The sequence below is a fragment of the Neofelis nebulosa genome, chromosome 10 (genome assembly GCF_028018385.1).
Source record: "Neofelis nebulosa isolate mNeoNeb1 chromosome 10, mNeoNeb1.pri, whole genome shotgun sequence".
In the NCBI taxonomy this organism is placed as follows: Eukaryota; Metazoa; Chordata; class Mammalia; order Carnivora; family Felidae; genus Neofelis; species Neofelis nebulosa.
The window spans coordinates 68727907-68744753 of record NC_080791.1 but is presented as its reverse complement, the minus strand read 5'-3'; the positions used below and the strand labels follow the sequence as shown (position 1 = coordinate 68744753).

Here is a 16847-nt window from a genome sequence, read left to right as displayed (position 1 = left end):
CAGTGGTTTCTCATAATCACTAAATTTCTTTCTAAATATTCACAGTTTCTTTAATAATCCTTCCTAGAATCTTGACAAGGATCAGAATTCCTCTTTCTTTCCTGTGTGAAGTGAAACACAGAAAATAGACTGGCCTTTAGTCTTTGGTTCTGGAATTCGCCATGAGTTTTCAAAGACCGAGGTTATATCTAGCCATGTTGAAATAACTGGTTAATTTGGTTCATTCAACAAATTCTGGTTGAGGAACGCCACACCCAACAAGACTAGTATACGTGCCATCGTTCTCCGTGAAAGAAAGCTAAATTCATTGCTCTCTCATTTTTCTCACCTAGATTTCTCTTTCAGATTCAACTCCCTCTTCTAGATGTGTTTAACATTTCTAGATGGAGGACTATTTTCCTTGATAAAGAAAACATAAATGCTGAGAGTTGGAAAAGAGTTGTCTTTTTTCATCCTGTAACATTACACCATCTGCCTGGGTCTCTCCTTTCCTTGTTCTCAATCCAAAAGAAACAGCTTTAAAGGCACTATTTTGCTGTCTTTAGAGTATTCTTTTTTTTTTTTCAGAGTGAGCCTCTTTGCTGCATGATACCCACTTTAATCCTACATTACATGCCCCCTTTTTAATCTCTTTTATGTGCCCTTCTAAAATGTGGTCCATGAGAGAGTAACCTGTGCAGCCACACTGACTTCTATTGGCACAATACTCAATAAACATGAGTTGAATGGAATCATTCCATTCAATTTCCTTTCTTTTAATGGAATAATTTACAACAATTTTTTTTTTTAGAATCTGCCTTTCCTCAAGAGTCAAAATCACTTTGGGGGATCTTTGAACATACCGTAATTGACCCATTTTCCTGTTGATTGCTGTCTAAGTCCCTCTCCATGTTTTGCTCTGGAATACACACTGACGAATAAAATTCCTTAGTATGGTATGCAAATGGTCAGTTTCACAGAAAACAGAAAGCCAAAGCATTTTCCAAAGAGCTATGACTGTTTACACTCCCACTAACATTGAATAAAAAGTACCCCTTGTTTCTTAACCTTGCCACATACTTAGTATTATCAAGTTTTATAAATTTTGGTAATTTAATAGTTTGAAAGAGTTTCTCATTATATTTGCATTTTCCTGATTACTAATGAGCATGATATGTTTTTATTATTTGCCTATTTTTATAAAGGCAAACATTTGCTTGCCTATTTCTTATTGATTTTTAAGGGTTCTTCACATATTCTGGAATACTGATTCTTTTTTGGTTATATTTGTTGCAAATGTATTTTCTGAATTAGTGGCTTATCTTTTCCCTTATAGTGTCTACAGACTACCAGCTTGAGGTCAAAAAGATTCTTCTTAACTTTTCAAGTTTCATTTTTCATATTAAAATCTTTGGGGGCACCTGGGTGGCTCAGTCGGCTCAGGTCACTATCTCACAGTTTGTGGGTTCGAGCCCTGTGTCAGGCTCTGTGCTGACTACTCAGAGCCTGGAGCCTGCTTCAGATTCTGTGTCTCCCTCTCTCTCTGCCCCTCCCCCACTTTCTCTCTCTCTCTCTCTCTCTCTCTCTCTCTCTAAAATAAACACTAAAAAATTAACTAAAATTAATTTTAAAAACTTTAATCTTTATGAAATTGGTTTGTTTGGATGATGTAAGGCTCAATTTAATTTTTTTCCTCTGTTGAAAATCACTTGTCTGAGAATCACTTATTTCCTATATATCTGCATGCTACTGTAGGCTTAAATCAGGTTTTTGTATATGTGAAATTATGTTTGAGTCTCTTGGTCGTTTTCAGTGAAGGATTAAAATTGGCTCCATAAAGGTTGTATACATTTTTTGTTTGATTTACTCCTAGGTGCCATATGTTTTTATGCTAATGTAAGGGCATCTTTTTTCTTTCATTTTTTAATTGCTTTATGCTGAGATCTAGGAATGCAATTGCTTTTTCTATTTTAAGCTTATACCCAATCACTGTCATATAGGCTCTTCTTATTTTTAATAATTTATTTGTGCAATTTGGGGTGCTTTTCACATGGATGATTCTATCATCGAGAAACAACACAAATTTGTTTCTTCCTTTCCAAACCTTATGCCATTTTTTCCTTGTCTTACTGCACTGGCTAGGGTTCCCTGTACAATGTTGAATATAAGAGGTAATGGTAGGCCTTCTTCTGTTATTTCTGATTTTTAAAGAAATGCTACTAATATTTTACCATCCGACAGTGACATTTGCTGCAGCATCTTGGAAGATATTCTTCAAACTAAGAACATTCTATCCTGTTCTAATCCTTTTTTGTTGAAAGTTTTTGTCCCAAGTGTTGAATTTTGTCAAATGATATTTTCTTCTTATACTGAAAAGACCATATGGTTTCCCTCTTTCATTTCTTAATGTGGTGATTGTTAAATCACCCTTAGATTGCCAAATTTTAAAATTAATTGCATTGCATTAAATATTCATTATATTCTTTTATTTTTTGGGGAATCTGCTATATCTGTGGTTCTGTTTGCCCTTCTCATTCCTAATTTATTTATTTCTATCTTCTGTTTTATTTTATGTTTTCAAGAGCAAGCAAGGGGGGGGAGGGGCAGAGGGAGAGGGAGAAGCCCAAGCAGGCTCTGCGTTGTCAGCACGGAACCCAGTGTGGGGCTTGATGTCACCACCCTGGGATCATGACCTGAGCTGAAATCAAGAGTTGGATGCTCAACGGACCGAGCCTGCCAGGCACCCCTATTTTATTTTTAAAAATCAATTTAATATCATTGCTTCTAGTTTTTCATTAGTCTTTTCAAAGAACCAACATTTGGCTTGCTTGATCCTCTCCATGTTGTTATGACTCTCTATTTCATTTACTTCTGCTTATTATCTTCTTTATTAGGCTTCCTTTTCTTTTTTTAAATTAAGTTGGACACTTAACTCATTAATTTTCAGCCTTTCTTCTTTTCTAAAAGGAGTATTTAGGGCAGTACCTCTCCACACCACTTTCACTGCACCTCTGAGTTTTGATCTACTGGTTTTCCTTTTCATATTTAGTACATTTTAAATTTCCACATATTTTTAGAAATGTCCATTTGATTTTTTTCTTTGATCCATGAGAAATTTATCTTTTAACTTCCTAGATGCATGGTTTAAAAAAAAATATTTGTTGGCTATTGACTTATAAATTAAGTACATTGTACTTTAGAATGTGGTCTGTATAGGGGCATCTGGGTGGCTTAGTTGGTTGGGAGTTCGACTTCAGCTCAGGTCATGATCTCGGGGTTCATGAGTTAGAGCCCTGCGTCGGGCTCTGTACTGACAACTCAGAGCCTGAAGCCTGCCTGGGATTCTGTGTCTCCTTTCCATTTATCTCTTCCCCACTTGCAATCTCTCTCTCAAAAATAAACATTAAAAAAAAATTTTTTTTAAAGAAAGAGGTCTGTATAATTTAGGTTCTCTGAGATTTATCAACTAATAGAGTTAATTTTTATAAATCACATGTGAGCTTGAGAAGAATATACTATTCTCTAATATGGAGGTACAGGGTTTTATAAATGTCTTTTAAATTAAGGTTATTAGTTACATTGTTCACATTTGTACTAATATTTTGTCTGCTTGACAATCATTAAAAGATATACTAAAATCTCCTGCCACGGTAGCAGAAATTACTCCCTGTAGTTTATAATTTTTTGTTTTATATATTTTGAGTCTGCTAGAGTCAGCACATACACATTTAAAACTGTGATATCTTCGGGGCGCCTGGGTGGCTCAGTCGGTTAAGCGTCTGACTTCAGCTCAGGTCATGATCTCACAGTCTGTGGGTTCAAGCCCCACGTCGGGCTCTGTGCTGGCAGCTCAGAGCCTGGATCCTGTTTCGGATTCGGTGTCTCCCTCTCCCTGTGCCTCTCCCCTGCTCATGCTCTGTCTCTCTCTGTCTCAAAAATAAATAAAAACATTTAAAAAAAACAAAAAAAAAAACTGTGATATCTTCTTAGTAAGTTGATCATTTAAAAATTATGCTGTAACCCTTTTATTCCTAATCATCATTGTGGTATTAAAGGCTATTTTATCTGCTTTTAATATAATTACCTCCAGTTTTTTTCTCATTTCTTAAATATTTTTTTATGGAGGATTTTAAACACAATGCATTACCTCCAGCTTCATTTAATTAGCGTATATTTTGCCATCCTTTTACTTTAAAACTTTTTGTGTATTAATGTTTTATGCAGATTTGCTAAACAGCATGTCACTGTCTTGTTCATTAACTTTCATGATGATTACTGACATATTTGACTTGTGTCTATGTCTTACTTTGTGCTTTTTATCCTTTTAGAATACTCTTTTATTTTTATTTAGAATTGAGTTGGGATTTTTGTTTGGCTGATTATTATTTATTATAAATAATATTAATATACATTTATATATAATTATATTATATATAATTAATATAAATAATATTAATATTAATATTAATATTATTTGTTTCCTCCACAGATTTGGATGTTATACATTTTACTTCCATTGTTTTGGGTGACTACATTTAAAACATAAATAGGTGTTTTTAATACCTTAACAGCCTAAACTTAATATCTTAGCCTTCTTTTAAACAACATAAGGGCCCTGGAACTCTTGACTTCCAATCATTCAACTCCAAACTTAACCTCTATTTTAGTCCAGTGCTTCAGTTCTATGTTTTAAAAATCCATATTATGTGGGGGTGCCTGCGTGGCTCAGTCGGTTACGCATACCACTCAGTTTCCACTCAGGTCATGATCTTGCGGTTCATGAATTCGAGCCTTTGCTTCAGGCTTCATGCTGACAATACAGGGCCTGCTTGGGATTCTCTCTATTTGTCTCTCTTTCCCTCCCCTACTTGTGCTCTCTCTCTCAAAATAAATAAACTTTAAAAATAAATACATGAAAATAAAAATCCACATTATTTTATATTGACAATGATTTACTCTCATGTTTATATTATTTTTTTATTCACCATTTCTTCTTTCATATTATAGATTGTCCTTCTGTGTATCTTTTCCCCCCATAGGAATTTGTTTATACATAGTTAACTCTATTCGAGAAAAAATTAATACGTCTTTATTGTGCACTTATTCTTGAAATACCTTTTTTTCCTCTGTACACTATTCTAGCTTGAGAGTTATTTTTTTCAGCTGTTTGACACTATTACTTCCCTGTTTTGTAACATCCATTACTGCTTTTGAGAACAGGGCTGTTAGTAAAAATTTTGTTCCCTTTTAAGGTGACTCTGTCACCTCTGTCCTCAATGTTCTACATTTTCACTCATTGTGCCAAGTAAGGGTGGACATATTTCAAATTTATCCTGATTTCTGTATCCTGGAATCTCTTTAGATTCACATCTTTCACTCATTTGGGAAAAAAGAAAGCTAACACTTATAAACCACTCGTTGGGCCCCAGACCCTTTCTAAATGCTTTGCTATCATGTCTCATCCATTACCTCTCCAAATGATACACAACTTCAATTTTCTCTGTTCTCTCCTTCCAGGACTCCAATTGAACATATACCAGATCTTCTCATTTTATTTTCTATGGCTACAAACTGCGCCTTTATATTTTCCATCTCTTTCTCTCTCTGTGCTGCATTCTGGTTCATTTCCTCAGATATATTGTCCAATTCACTAATTCTCTCTACTGCTGTGTCCAAACTGCTATTTAGTACATTCATCGAGTTTTTAATTTCAATGAATGCATTTTTCATTTCCAGGCTCTTCATTTCATTATTAAAAAAAAAAAAAAAGCCTAGCCATTTTCCCCTCAACTTTTTATTTGACAAAAATTAAACCTAAAGGATTAAGCATATTTAGTTGTTATGTTCCTTTAGTCTCCTTTTATCTAGAACAGTTCCTAGATTCCACCCCTCCCCTTTTTTATGACATTGATATTTGCCAGTTATTTTGCAGATTGTCTCTTACTCTGCAATCGTCGGATTTTATTCTTATTATTAAATTCAAGTTGAGCATTTCTGCTGCATAAGTGATGATGCGTCTTTCTTGGTACATCACAGCAGGAAGCTTATGATGTTAAGTTTGACTGCGCTTACGGTTGGTCAGGCTGAAGGTGGTGTTGTCTGTTCACTTTGGTAGTGTTTTTTGGTTTTGCTTGCTCATTTTTATGTGTAGTCTATTTCTGTAAATGTTCGACATATAGACATAGTATATTCTGTATGTAATAATTAATATAGTGGAAGTTCTTGACCATTGAAACTTGTTTTTGCCATTCTTAGTGGCTTACTTCCTTGTGTTTTGGACGATTACTTATTTTTATCATTTAATGATTTGTTGAACTTAATTTGTCTGAAGCCTGAGAGCATCAACTGAAGCATGGTTTCTTTCATAGAGCATCTATACTTGTTTTCCAGGGAGTTAAAAGAACTGGCACAATGCAGGATACTTTGAGGTTAGCTTCCCTACTTTTCTTTAGTCCCAAGGCTTAGCCATTAAAACCACTGATATTTATCCTCAAGGCAACCCTGGATTTATTTTTGATGCTTCCTCCCTTCCTGGCACATGGAAGTTTCAGCATACTTTTCTTCTTCTCATCCTTGTCCTTCTTGGCCCTGAGAGGTTTACCTCACTTACTTGAGAGAGCCTAGCAATGTTTTCGAAAGTATACTTGTTGTAGTGAACGGGCTTTTGTAGTATCTAGTCCACAGTTCTGCTGCTCCGTGCTTCTTGGGAACTGCATTCTGCATCTGGCCGAGTCGGCCATTTGGTAATCTAGTTTCAAATGTTTTTCCAGGTAAAATCATTATGACCGTGATTTTTTTAAATCCGAGGGTTGCAAAATTAACTTTATGGGTCAGAATAAGCACTAAAAGTAAAATAGAATGGAAAGTACTAGTCTTTTATATATAGCAAAATTCAGTATTATTTCCTGATGAATTTTTCAGTTATATATTTATATGTACTAATTTGTGATATAAAATGCATTTCTTATTGCTCTCATGGTAATTTTTGTGTGTAAGGCAATGCTCGAGGGCACATAACACTGAGACCTCCATGCCCCTGGAATCCATGCAGTGGAGAGGGCCCAAGGCTTCTTCAGGAAGAGAATCTCAGTCTCACCCTCAGTGGGCCCATCTTTGTTGTAAGGCCACTCACTTTCTATAGAGTGGCCACGGAGGCCAGAAGCAGAGATAAACACCATAATAAGTGGATGATTTTTATTTGCTGAGTAAGGCAATATGCAGTCGACCCCGAGCATCCCGGCATGTCTTTGCTGGGAGTGCCATACTGCAAGGCCTAACCATCCTCCAGCCCTGAGACATTCCTGGAACCAGCCAAGTAGGCGATTCTGAGAAGTAGGTCAGGCTACCACAGCATGACTGCTATACAACTTCTTGCTTCCAGGGAAAGGGGCTGGAGTGCTCAGTGCTTTCTGTAAAGGCTGCCATGTACCTTGCCCTGAGCTCCTGAGCCGTGGCACAGTCCACTGGGTACACAGCTACCATCTAGGCCTAGCAGGTCACTCGGTGACACTTGGGTCCGGGGCAACTTGTACCATGCTGCCTTCCTGCCGTTTGCTGTGCTGTGAGAGCAAAACACTCCCGTGCTCTGATGGACTGGATTTCACTGTTCACTTGCGGCACATAGACTTGTGGCAAACCCATCCAAATTCCTTGCTTGCTTAGCCGTCGGCTTTGGATTCTTGTTAACTCTTGGCCATTTTCTATGAATGGCATCGGGCTTCAAACTCCCAAGTGTCTGATTCCAGTGTCTGTGTTCTTTTAAGGACACCTCATTGTTATATTTTCTTTTTTTATATTATTTTTTTTATTTTTATTTTTATTATTATTTTTTTTAATGTTTTTTATTTATTTTTGGGACAGAGAGAGACAGAGCATGAACGGGGGAGGGGCAGAGAGAGAGGGAGACACAGAATCGGAAACAGGCTCCAGGCTCCGAGCCATCAGCCCAGAGCCTGACGCGGGGCTCGAACTCACGGACCGCGAGATCGTGACCTGGCTGAAGTCGGACGCTTAACCGACTGCGCCACCCAGGCGCCCCCCTCATTGTTATATTTTCAAGGAAAGTATTATTCCTTCTGTTCCTCAGCAGCAGCCAAGATAAAAACCACAGAGTGCAAGCCAAACTACTTCCCTCTTCCTGGCTAGGTTTTCATTGCAATTTCTCTTGTCATAACATGTGCTCCTGCTGCCACCTACTGGCAGCCTCACACATCCGGCTATTTCTTTGTAAACTCCATCTTTGTGAAGGGAAGCCATCTGGCTCTTAAAAAAAAAAAAAAAAAAAAAAAGCAAGAAGCTCAATGAAGACAACCAGCTGGTAAACCTTCCCCAAAAGTTGGTAACACTGTGAGGGCAAAGTTAATTCCCATATACCTCCCTTAGGGACAAATCTTTTCTCCCTCCAAGCTGCTCTCAAGTTTTCATCAGATTTCACCTGCCTCCAGGCGTTGAAAGCACAGATTCTGATATCCACACCATCTTAATCTGAATGGTGGTCTCCTGCAAAATTGGGAAATTCCATTGCCTTAGCACTTAACATGGACCACCTCATTGATAACAAATCAGTAGGTAACAGTGCCTTGACCAAGAAGAACCTAAGGGGCTGGCAATGCTTGGCTTGTTTTCCTCATGGGGGTGGAGCCCAGGGCAATCAGGCCCCTGCATATCCTGGTCCTTTACTCTGGGACCTAGGACCACCAGGGGAATCCATGCCTCAAGGACATCCATCCATAACACTTCTCCCCACCTCCCAACACACACCCTACAGGACATCATGACTTGCCATCTAGGGTGGATTGTTGGATTTTCGTTTTTCTTTGTTTCCCCTTCCTTGAAAACAAAATGGGGAACAACCCTTCCCGCGGGTGGGGGAGCTTATTTCTGACTGTTGGGAAGAAAGAAAGAAGGAATTGTTGTCACGACAATTAGGAGCTCATCAAAGCTTCATTTTGCTCATCAGCCATCATTGCCCTCCGTCCTGCACCCCCGCATGTTCCTCTAATTCAATGCCCGCCTAATGAATAACTCCTAGGAACAAAAGAGCCTTTCAGGCTGGCGCACGTAATTATTAGAGGAGCCTTGCATTACTGTCACAGACTACTCATGTTTTCAGGCCTGTCTCTAAATTTGGTTATTCACAACCTTCATAGCTCAATATTATTGCCTAACTGTGATCATTTTCTAATTATCCTAATAATACCTATTAAATAATTCCCATTAAATCACTTGAACCAGAGCAGCACAGGCCAGCTCAAATACAACTTAACCTAATAAGCATTGGTCATTCATTAAGCACCAGGGCAATCTTTTAAAGGGGCTGAATAGAATATTAAACTGCAAAGGAATATTATTACTGCACAAATGTTATTACAAGTTAGAGTGTATTAATTTCGATGCCTGGTTTGCACATCTTCTGTTTGGTTTCCTTTGGGGCCACTCTCCTCAACTTAACTCTTCCAGCCTCCAGCCCCGTGTTGATCTGTATCTGTCACCCACACAAGGACAATCAAGGGGGAAAAGGCCCATAAACTGAACAGGGGAATTCAATTACTAAGGATGTAAAGGGAATGAAGGGAATCTATCTTCTGGCTGGGCTGACACACCTTTGAAAACACCACAAGTTGACTTTCTTCGGCTGATAGTTCAAAATAGCCTCTCTTTAAGCTTGAGGGAGAGGGAGATTTTCAGAAGCCATGAAAATTTGGTTTCTAGAATTTAAATCTCAAGCAGTAAGATGAGTCAATTCTTTTTTGTTGTTGTTTTAATAATTAAAAAAAAATTTTTTAATGTTTATTCATTTTTCAGAGACAGAGAGATAGAGTGTGAGTGGGGGAGGGGCAGGGACAGAGGGAGACACAGAATCTGAAGCAGGCTCCAGGCTCTGAGCTGTCAGCACAGAGCTTGACGTGGGGCCTGAACTCACAGACCACCGTGAGATTATGACCAGAGCTGAAGTCGGATGCTTAACCAGATTGAGACACTCAGGTATCCCGAGTGAGTCAATTCTTTAACAGTGTATGTGTGTAGATGGATACTTAAGAATACTTTGTAAAAATGACATCGGGTCGGGTCGCATCCGTTGAATGCCTGCAGTGTGGTAGAAACTCTCAGAGGCAATTTGCCCACCGATGCCCTGAATGACCTGGGAGTGTGAGGATTATTAGCTCCATTTTTGGCATAAGGAATCTGCAGCATGAAAGGTTAAGTGATTCTCCCAAGGCCACACAGCATAAATGCAACAGAGCAGAATTTGAACACGGGCTTTTTGATGCCTATAATTCTCTTTTCCCCACCATGCCACCCTGCCTCCCTAGCAAACTGAAACATGCTCTAGCTTTCTTGGTTTATCCTTTTCATTTCTAAGGCTCTTGCTGAAATCTGTGGATTCCCAAAGAGTGGTGCAGAGCCTTCTTGACGGGGAATGTGGCGGTATGTCAAACAAGGGCAATTCATTTTACTCCAAGTCCCCAAAACAGCTGTAGATGGGGCGCCTGGGTGGCTTGGTCGGTTAAGCGTCCGACTTTGGCTCAGGTCACGATCTCGCGGTCCGTGAGTTCGAGCCCCGCGTCGGGCTCTGTGCGGACAGCTCAGAGCCTGGAGCCTGTTTCAGATTCTGTGTCTCTCTCTCTCTGTGACCCTCCCCCATTCATGCTCTGTCTCTCTCTGTCTCAAAAATAAATAAACGTTAAAAAAAAAATTAAAAAAAAAAAAAAACAGCTGTAGAGACAGGCAGTGTCTCTCACTGCAAGCAAGAAACAGTTATTATTTGTGTCATGAAGTCTATTCCTCATGGGTGGATGTGTGCATTGCAAGGAAGTGCACAGTGTGTTTTAGAAAGAAAAGGAACAAATACTTACTGATCATCTGTCCTGTGCTAGGATTTCCTCATAAACTGTTTTAGCCCGTCCTTACCACAAATCCAAGAAACAGGTCTGATGATCACTCCCACTTCGTAAACCGGGCTCAGAGGGATAAAGTCAGACTCCAGCATTTCCCTGTGACTCAGAAACAAGCTGACCACGCACGCAAGTGCTAACGCTTGCACTGCAGGGACCCTCACTTGGCTGAGTCCTTGCAAAGCTGTAGGAGCAGCCCTCATAATTTTGCCTGCGTGACTGTGCACAAACTTCAGGCCTCACAAAATCTGGGTCTGCCCCTGCCGATACCATCGCTCTCAAACAGCTGAACTTTTAAGAGAACTGAAAGCCTAAACTTCCACCATGTTGTTTAACAAGTAAGATGTTTACACGACTGTACGCAGAGATATGTTTTCAGTGTCTGGCTATACCCGAAATGCAGAAGGCTAAAGACATCATACCCCCAAACGAAGGAGACAATATCACCCCCCACCCACTAACTCTAAGGGCCTCTCCAATTCACTAGCTGAAAACTAGTGCTGGGGTGGCTTCCAAAAAATGTAGGGGTCTTATGTCCTGCCTCACCTTGGACTCCTTCGCTGTCTCCTTATTCATTGAGGCACTTCACATCTCCTGGAGCAATGTCCCTCTTCTAGAACAATCTCCTCACCTCACTGGTTAACTCTTATTCCTCCTCTGGGTCTCATCGTAATGGATTGCCCCTTCCAGGTGATTGGCCTGAATGCCCTTCTCCCCAAGATCAGTTAGGAAGCCTGTGATCGTGTCCCCATGCCTCCCTCCCCGAACGCTTGTTCCTATCACAGGACTTGTCCTCCTGTATTGCTGTTTATTTATTTACATGTCTGCATCCTTCAATGGACCATGAACTTCTCAAAGGCAGAAACTGTGCTATACTCATCGTTATAGACCCACTGTCTTCATGTCTCCCCCAGGGTAGGACTTCACCAGATGAATTCTGTTTGAATCTAAGGGCCTGAAGCTATTGGTGGGAGAGTTACCATTTCTTGTATCAGGCAACATGTTAGTTTATCATCTTTATATATGTAATTTTTTAAACTTTTTTTTTTTTTGAGAGAGAGAGAGAGAGAGAGAAAATGCAAGCAGGGGATGGACAGAGAGAGAAGGGGGGGAGAGAGAATCCCAAGCAGGCTCTGTACGGTCAGCCTGGAGCCTGATGTGGGGCTCGATCTCACAAACTGTGAGATCATGTCCTGAACCGAAATTAAAGTACAACGCTTAACTGACTGAGCCACCCAGGTGCCCCTCTTCATATATATTTTTTATATATATAATTTCTTCTTTAATCCTTATATCAGTTCTAAAGGAAACCGCAAATATCCCTATTCTAGAGGAGAAAATGAAAGTTCATAAAAGTTTAGAACGTGACCAGCCCAAGGTACACAGCTAGAAAAGGGAGGGATGAGGACTTTGAGTCCAAGCCCGGCCTTTGAATCGCTCCCCGCTTTGCTTGAACACCCAAATAGCTCTCATGACTATCTCAGAACAGTTTCTCATAACCCCCGGGTTGCAAAGAACATTCACACTTGCATAAGGGAGGCCGGACGGGCCAGAAACCCAGGGACAAGGCCCATGGGCTGACCAGTGCCCTAGGAATTTCAAATTGGACCATGAGTTTGTTTTTGGAAATGTGGAGCAGCTGTGACCTCAGCGCCACCTGCCCACGTTAACAGTGCCGTTAACAGTGACGAGGTCTCAGTGTTTGGCCGGCTCGGTTAGACCGGCACCATTCTCGGCCCAGGCCCGCCTCTGCGATCGGCGGGGCCACCTACCTGCTTCCCCCCTCAGCGCCTTCTCCAGCCTCACGCCTTGGATCTCAGAAGCCCTCTGCCGCTCCTCCACCTCCTCCAGCTGCCTCTGGATGGCCTGCAATGTCAGGATTGCACGTCACATGGGGACTCTTGAGGTGCAGCGTCGCATGAGGGGGCTGACTCTACCGCTTAGTTTTCAAGCAGAAGAGGCCCTATCCCTTGCAATGTCCCTCCTTGGGTAACGACCTCTCAATTCCCAAATCGTAGATCTTGATGTTTCCCTCGCTTAGAGTGAACACATAAAGCAAGGAGGCCGGACGTAAGCTCAATCCGCCCCCGAGTAGACATTAGAACGGTCCTCTTCAGGCCAACCACACAAATGTGCTCTCAGGCAGAGGATGCTGGGGTAGGTGGGCGGTTCTCACTGTCCCGGACTCTCCAAGCCTTGAACTCTGACTATGGTCGTGGCATACACAGAGCGGCAGCTACTACTCAGAGTAGGACGAGGCTCTGGGAGCAAATGGAGGGCATGGTCGCTTTCCATGTTCTCAAGAACCAGCAGAAACCTCCCAAGAAGCCTGTCTGGAGCAGGAGACGCTGAGCTCGGTTTGTCCAACTCCTGTCCTTGGCTATCGATTGTACTCCTTCTTTCACCGCACCGCAGGGCTGACACCCGGGGGCCTCTTACCGTGGGAGCATATGGAGGCTTACTAGCAGCTGATTAAGACAAGACCCAAGATGTTTATCCCACTAGGGGACAACCTCACATCCTCCCTAGTTAATGTCTGGAGTCACGGCTGGGTTTGCTTTTACCCGTTTATTTTCCCTACCAGCTATTTCTCTCCTGTCTGTATTAGGAAGGAAAATCAAGGGACAGCCTCTGCCCATATACATTTTCCCCCCATCAATTTTCTCTGCTTTCCAGCAGCATGCTGCCGAGACGGCACAGCCCTTGGCAGAACCGACTTCACACCTGGCAGAACAGGTAAATGAAAGGAACTGGCAGCTGTCTGGGCGGGCAGAAGGTGTGTGTCCCTCTTCCTCCACCCCATTGCAGCTCTGTCTCACCCCCACTCCTCCTGAGCTCCACATTTTCTCAGTCTCCCCTGCATTCAGACTACAATTGCTGAAGGGCCTCTGAGCCTGTGAAGAGGTGTGAGCAGGGGTCAGGCCTGAGTACCCACCTGGTTCCTCTTGCCGGGGACTAAGAGTGTTTAAGTCCCGGGGTGTAACCTAAAATCTGAAATAGACGGGGACTCTCTGAAATACTCCTGTGATTTTGTGCCCTCTGCCGCTCTTTTAAAGACAATTATATTTTTATAAATCCGTCTCTCAATGGCGTGGCGTAGAATCGCTAACGGAAGGGCAGCATTTCAATGACTTTATGACTGACTCTAGTGCATTTCTGGCTTTGTGGTTGTTACGGTCTGAATTGTGTCCCCCCACATTCATGTCCTGAAGCCCAAACCCCAATGCGACTGTATTCCTTTAAAGAAGGAATTAAGGTTAAATGAGATCATAAGACCCCTAATGCCGTTGGCACTGGTGACCTTCTGTGAACAGGCAGTGACACCAGAGACATCTCCCTCTCTGCCTGGGCACAGAAGGAAGGCAGCTGTCTCCGGGCCAGGAAGAGAGGCTACGATAAAACAAAACAAAACAAAACAAACAAACAAACAAAAAACCAATCCTGAAGGCCCTCCATCTTGGGCTTCTGGCCTTCAGAACTATGAGTAATAAATTCCTGTTTTTCAGGCCACGTATTTTGTGTGATGTTATGGCCGCCTGAACAGACTATGGCAGCGGTTGTTGTTTGGAAACCAAGGGTGAAAATCTTGGAGACTAACAAGGGCTGCTGTGAGCTTTAACAGATGGGGACTCCAGAGGCATCATGGTTCTTATCACCACCTACCGTCTGGAGGGAGAACACGAGGAGGGGGTTGCTGGGTCGGCCAATCCATATCATAGAGACTTACCTTGTTTTCACAAGGGAAAGGTACAATGTTTCAAGGAAACCTGTTTCAGAAGTTGGGAGTGGACAGAGACTTTGTAGGGACTTTCCCTGTCCGCTAGGTGACAGGAGTGGCTCCCTTGTCAGTCACTCTGAAGGGTGAAGGAATGTGACTTCCTTCCTTGACAGAACTATATGGCCAGAGGGAATAACTGCAGAAAGGAATATAAGGGTACACTGCATGAATACGAATGGTCATTCTAAGTCCTTCTGTCCTAAAACCCCACTGTTCTTCAAGGCTAAGTCTGGGGTCCTCAGGGAGATGGAGAATGCTTGACTTCCTGCTTCCTTTGGCTGTCTGTGACAGAAGTGGGCAGACCAATTTGGGCAGGAATGTTTAGAACTAACAATCAAATGAGGAAATCTATATTGGAATGTTGGATGCTCATGTTTTTGACGAACCTTGGAGTAAAGACAGCTCCTAATAGTGGTCAGTTCAGCAGGGACACAGTCAGGAAGTCAGGGGAAGGTTGTATCCTCCCAGGGGACAAAACTAAGTCCCTGCAATGTGGTAGTCAGGGCTTGGGATGGTTCCCAAGGCCATGGGTCGCCTGTCATTCCAGGCTCACTTTGCAGGACACATGTTTGCAGATAGAAAGGCAGCTGGGAGGGGCCAGCTCAACTCCTGGGCTCTCCAGGCCTCAGAATCCAACCAAGCATTGAGTTAGGATTTTTAGAATGGCCACAAATCTGGTCATTTACAGAAGAGAGACTGACCTTTTTCCCAGCCCATCTCCCCCAATACAATACAGACTCCCAAAGGGCTTCCCAATCCAATTACCAGGTCCCAGTCCCCAGGCTCACTCACTCATGTTAAGTTTGTATTCTGACCTGAGCTTCATGAAGTCTTTTCAATTCTTCTTGCTTAACCATTTGTTTTATTGCGTTCTCCAGCTTCCTTCTTCTAAGTGTCTCCCTCTCCTGAAAAAACAAAATAGAGAAGAAAAAATATATTCAAGAAAAATGGGGTTGAAATTTTCAAAATAATGACACAGGCTTCTACTTTTTCCAACAGAACCCCTGCTTAGCTTCTAGAACAACAATGTTCTGATAGAATTTCCAGCAATGGTGGACTATCTATGTCTGTGCTGTCTAAAATATGGAAGCCACTAGCCACATGTGGCTATTGGATATCTGAAATGAGGCTAGCATGAATAAGAAGCTGAATTTTAAATTTCACTTCATTTTAATAATTTTAAAATTATTAAAGGCTAGGAGGTGCCAGATTGGAAAACTGGTGTGTGTGTGTGTGTGTGTGTGTGTGTGTGTGTGTGTGTGTTGGAGGGGGTGTATATGTACATATGTAGGTGGGAGTGGCTTTATAGAGAATTGACTTGGCTCCCTTGAGGAAAAGAATAACAGAAAAATTATACTCTATACAGGTGCTACCACAGGCCCAAGAAGGATGAGCCTGAGAGGGAAACACACACACACACACACACACACACACACACACACCATGAAAAGCATTTAATAATTTTAAACAGTCCTTAGGTTGGGTCTACATTGCCCAGTTGAGCCTGGGAATAGAGGAAGGTATCTAAATAATCCAAATGCGAGTGTTTCTTGGATTGAGGCAGGCATATGATTGCTTCCCTTCCCCACTTCACTTTGCTTGTGCAAATATGTCATTAACGTCACTGGGTTTTGTGTGTGCCTAGGCTTGTAAAATCAAGAGCACTCAAAATCCATGTATGGAAAATAGATGTCTGGATTTTGATGGTGTCACTCTTAGGTTTTAAACACCAGCGGAAGGAGAAGTAATGGTGTGGCCAGCTCCACATACTGGAAAGCAGAGGAGACACTTTCGGTTGGGAAAAAAGCAGAATGCTGGCTGAGCGCTGGGCCCAGGCACCCTACAAAGCTGGCATCAAATCCCAGCTGAGCTGTGTAAGTTTCAGCATGGCACACAACTTTCTGAACTTCAGTGCCCTCTTCAGAACGAAGGAAATGATTTAGTGCCCACCTGGTGGGGACGTTATAAGAATTAATGGAGGGAGGTGCCTGGCTGGCTCAGTCAGTTGAGTATCTGACTCTTGATTTTGGTTCAGGTCATGATCTCACAGTTCATGGGCTCGAGCCCTGTGTTAGGCTCCGTGATGATGGAATGGAGCCTGCTCTCTCCCTCTCTCTCTCTGCCCCTCCCCGACTCACGCCCTCTTCAAAAATAAATGAACAAACAAAAAAGAATTAATTGAGAGAATGTCTTTA

The 16847-nt window shown here is 41.9% G+C and overlaps 1 protein-coding gene across 11 annotated transcripts in view; it reads right to left on the bottom strand.

The window, feature by feature from the left end:
* MICAL2 (microtubule associated monooxygenase, calponin and LIM domain containing 2) overlaps positions 1 to 16847 on the bottom strand; it is a 225088-nt gene that overhangs the window by 14551 nt on the left and 193690 nt on the right. For all 11 annotated transcript variants that reach the window (XM_058688266.1, XM_058688267.1, XM_058688270.1 and 8 more), the window contains 2 exons: positions 15468 to 15557; positions 12647 to 12740 (listed from right to left, as the gene is read on the bottom strand). In XM_058688266.1, the coding sequence (XP_058544249.1) occupies positions 12647 to 12740; positions 15468 to 15557 (184 nt within the window). The remainder of the gene's footprint in view (positions 1 to 12646; positions 12741 to 15467; positions 15558 to 16847) is intronic.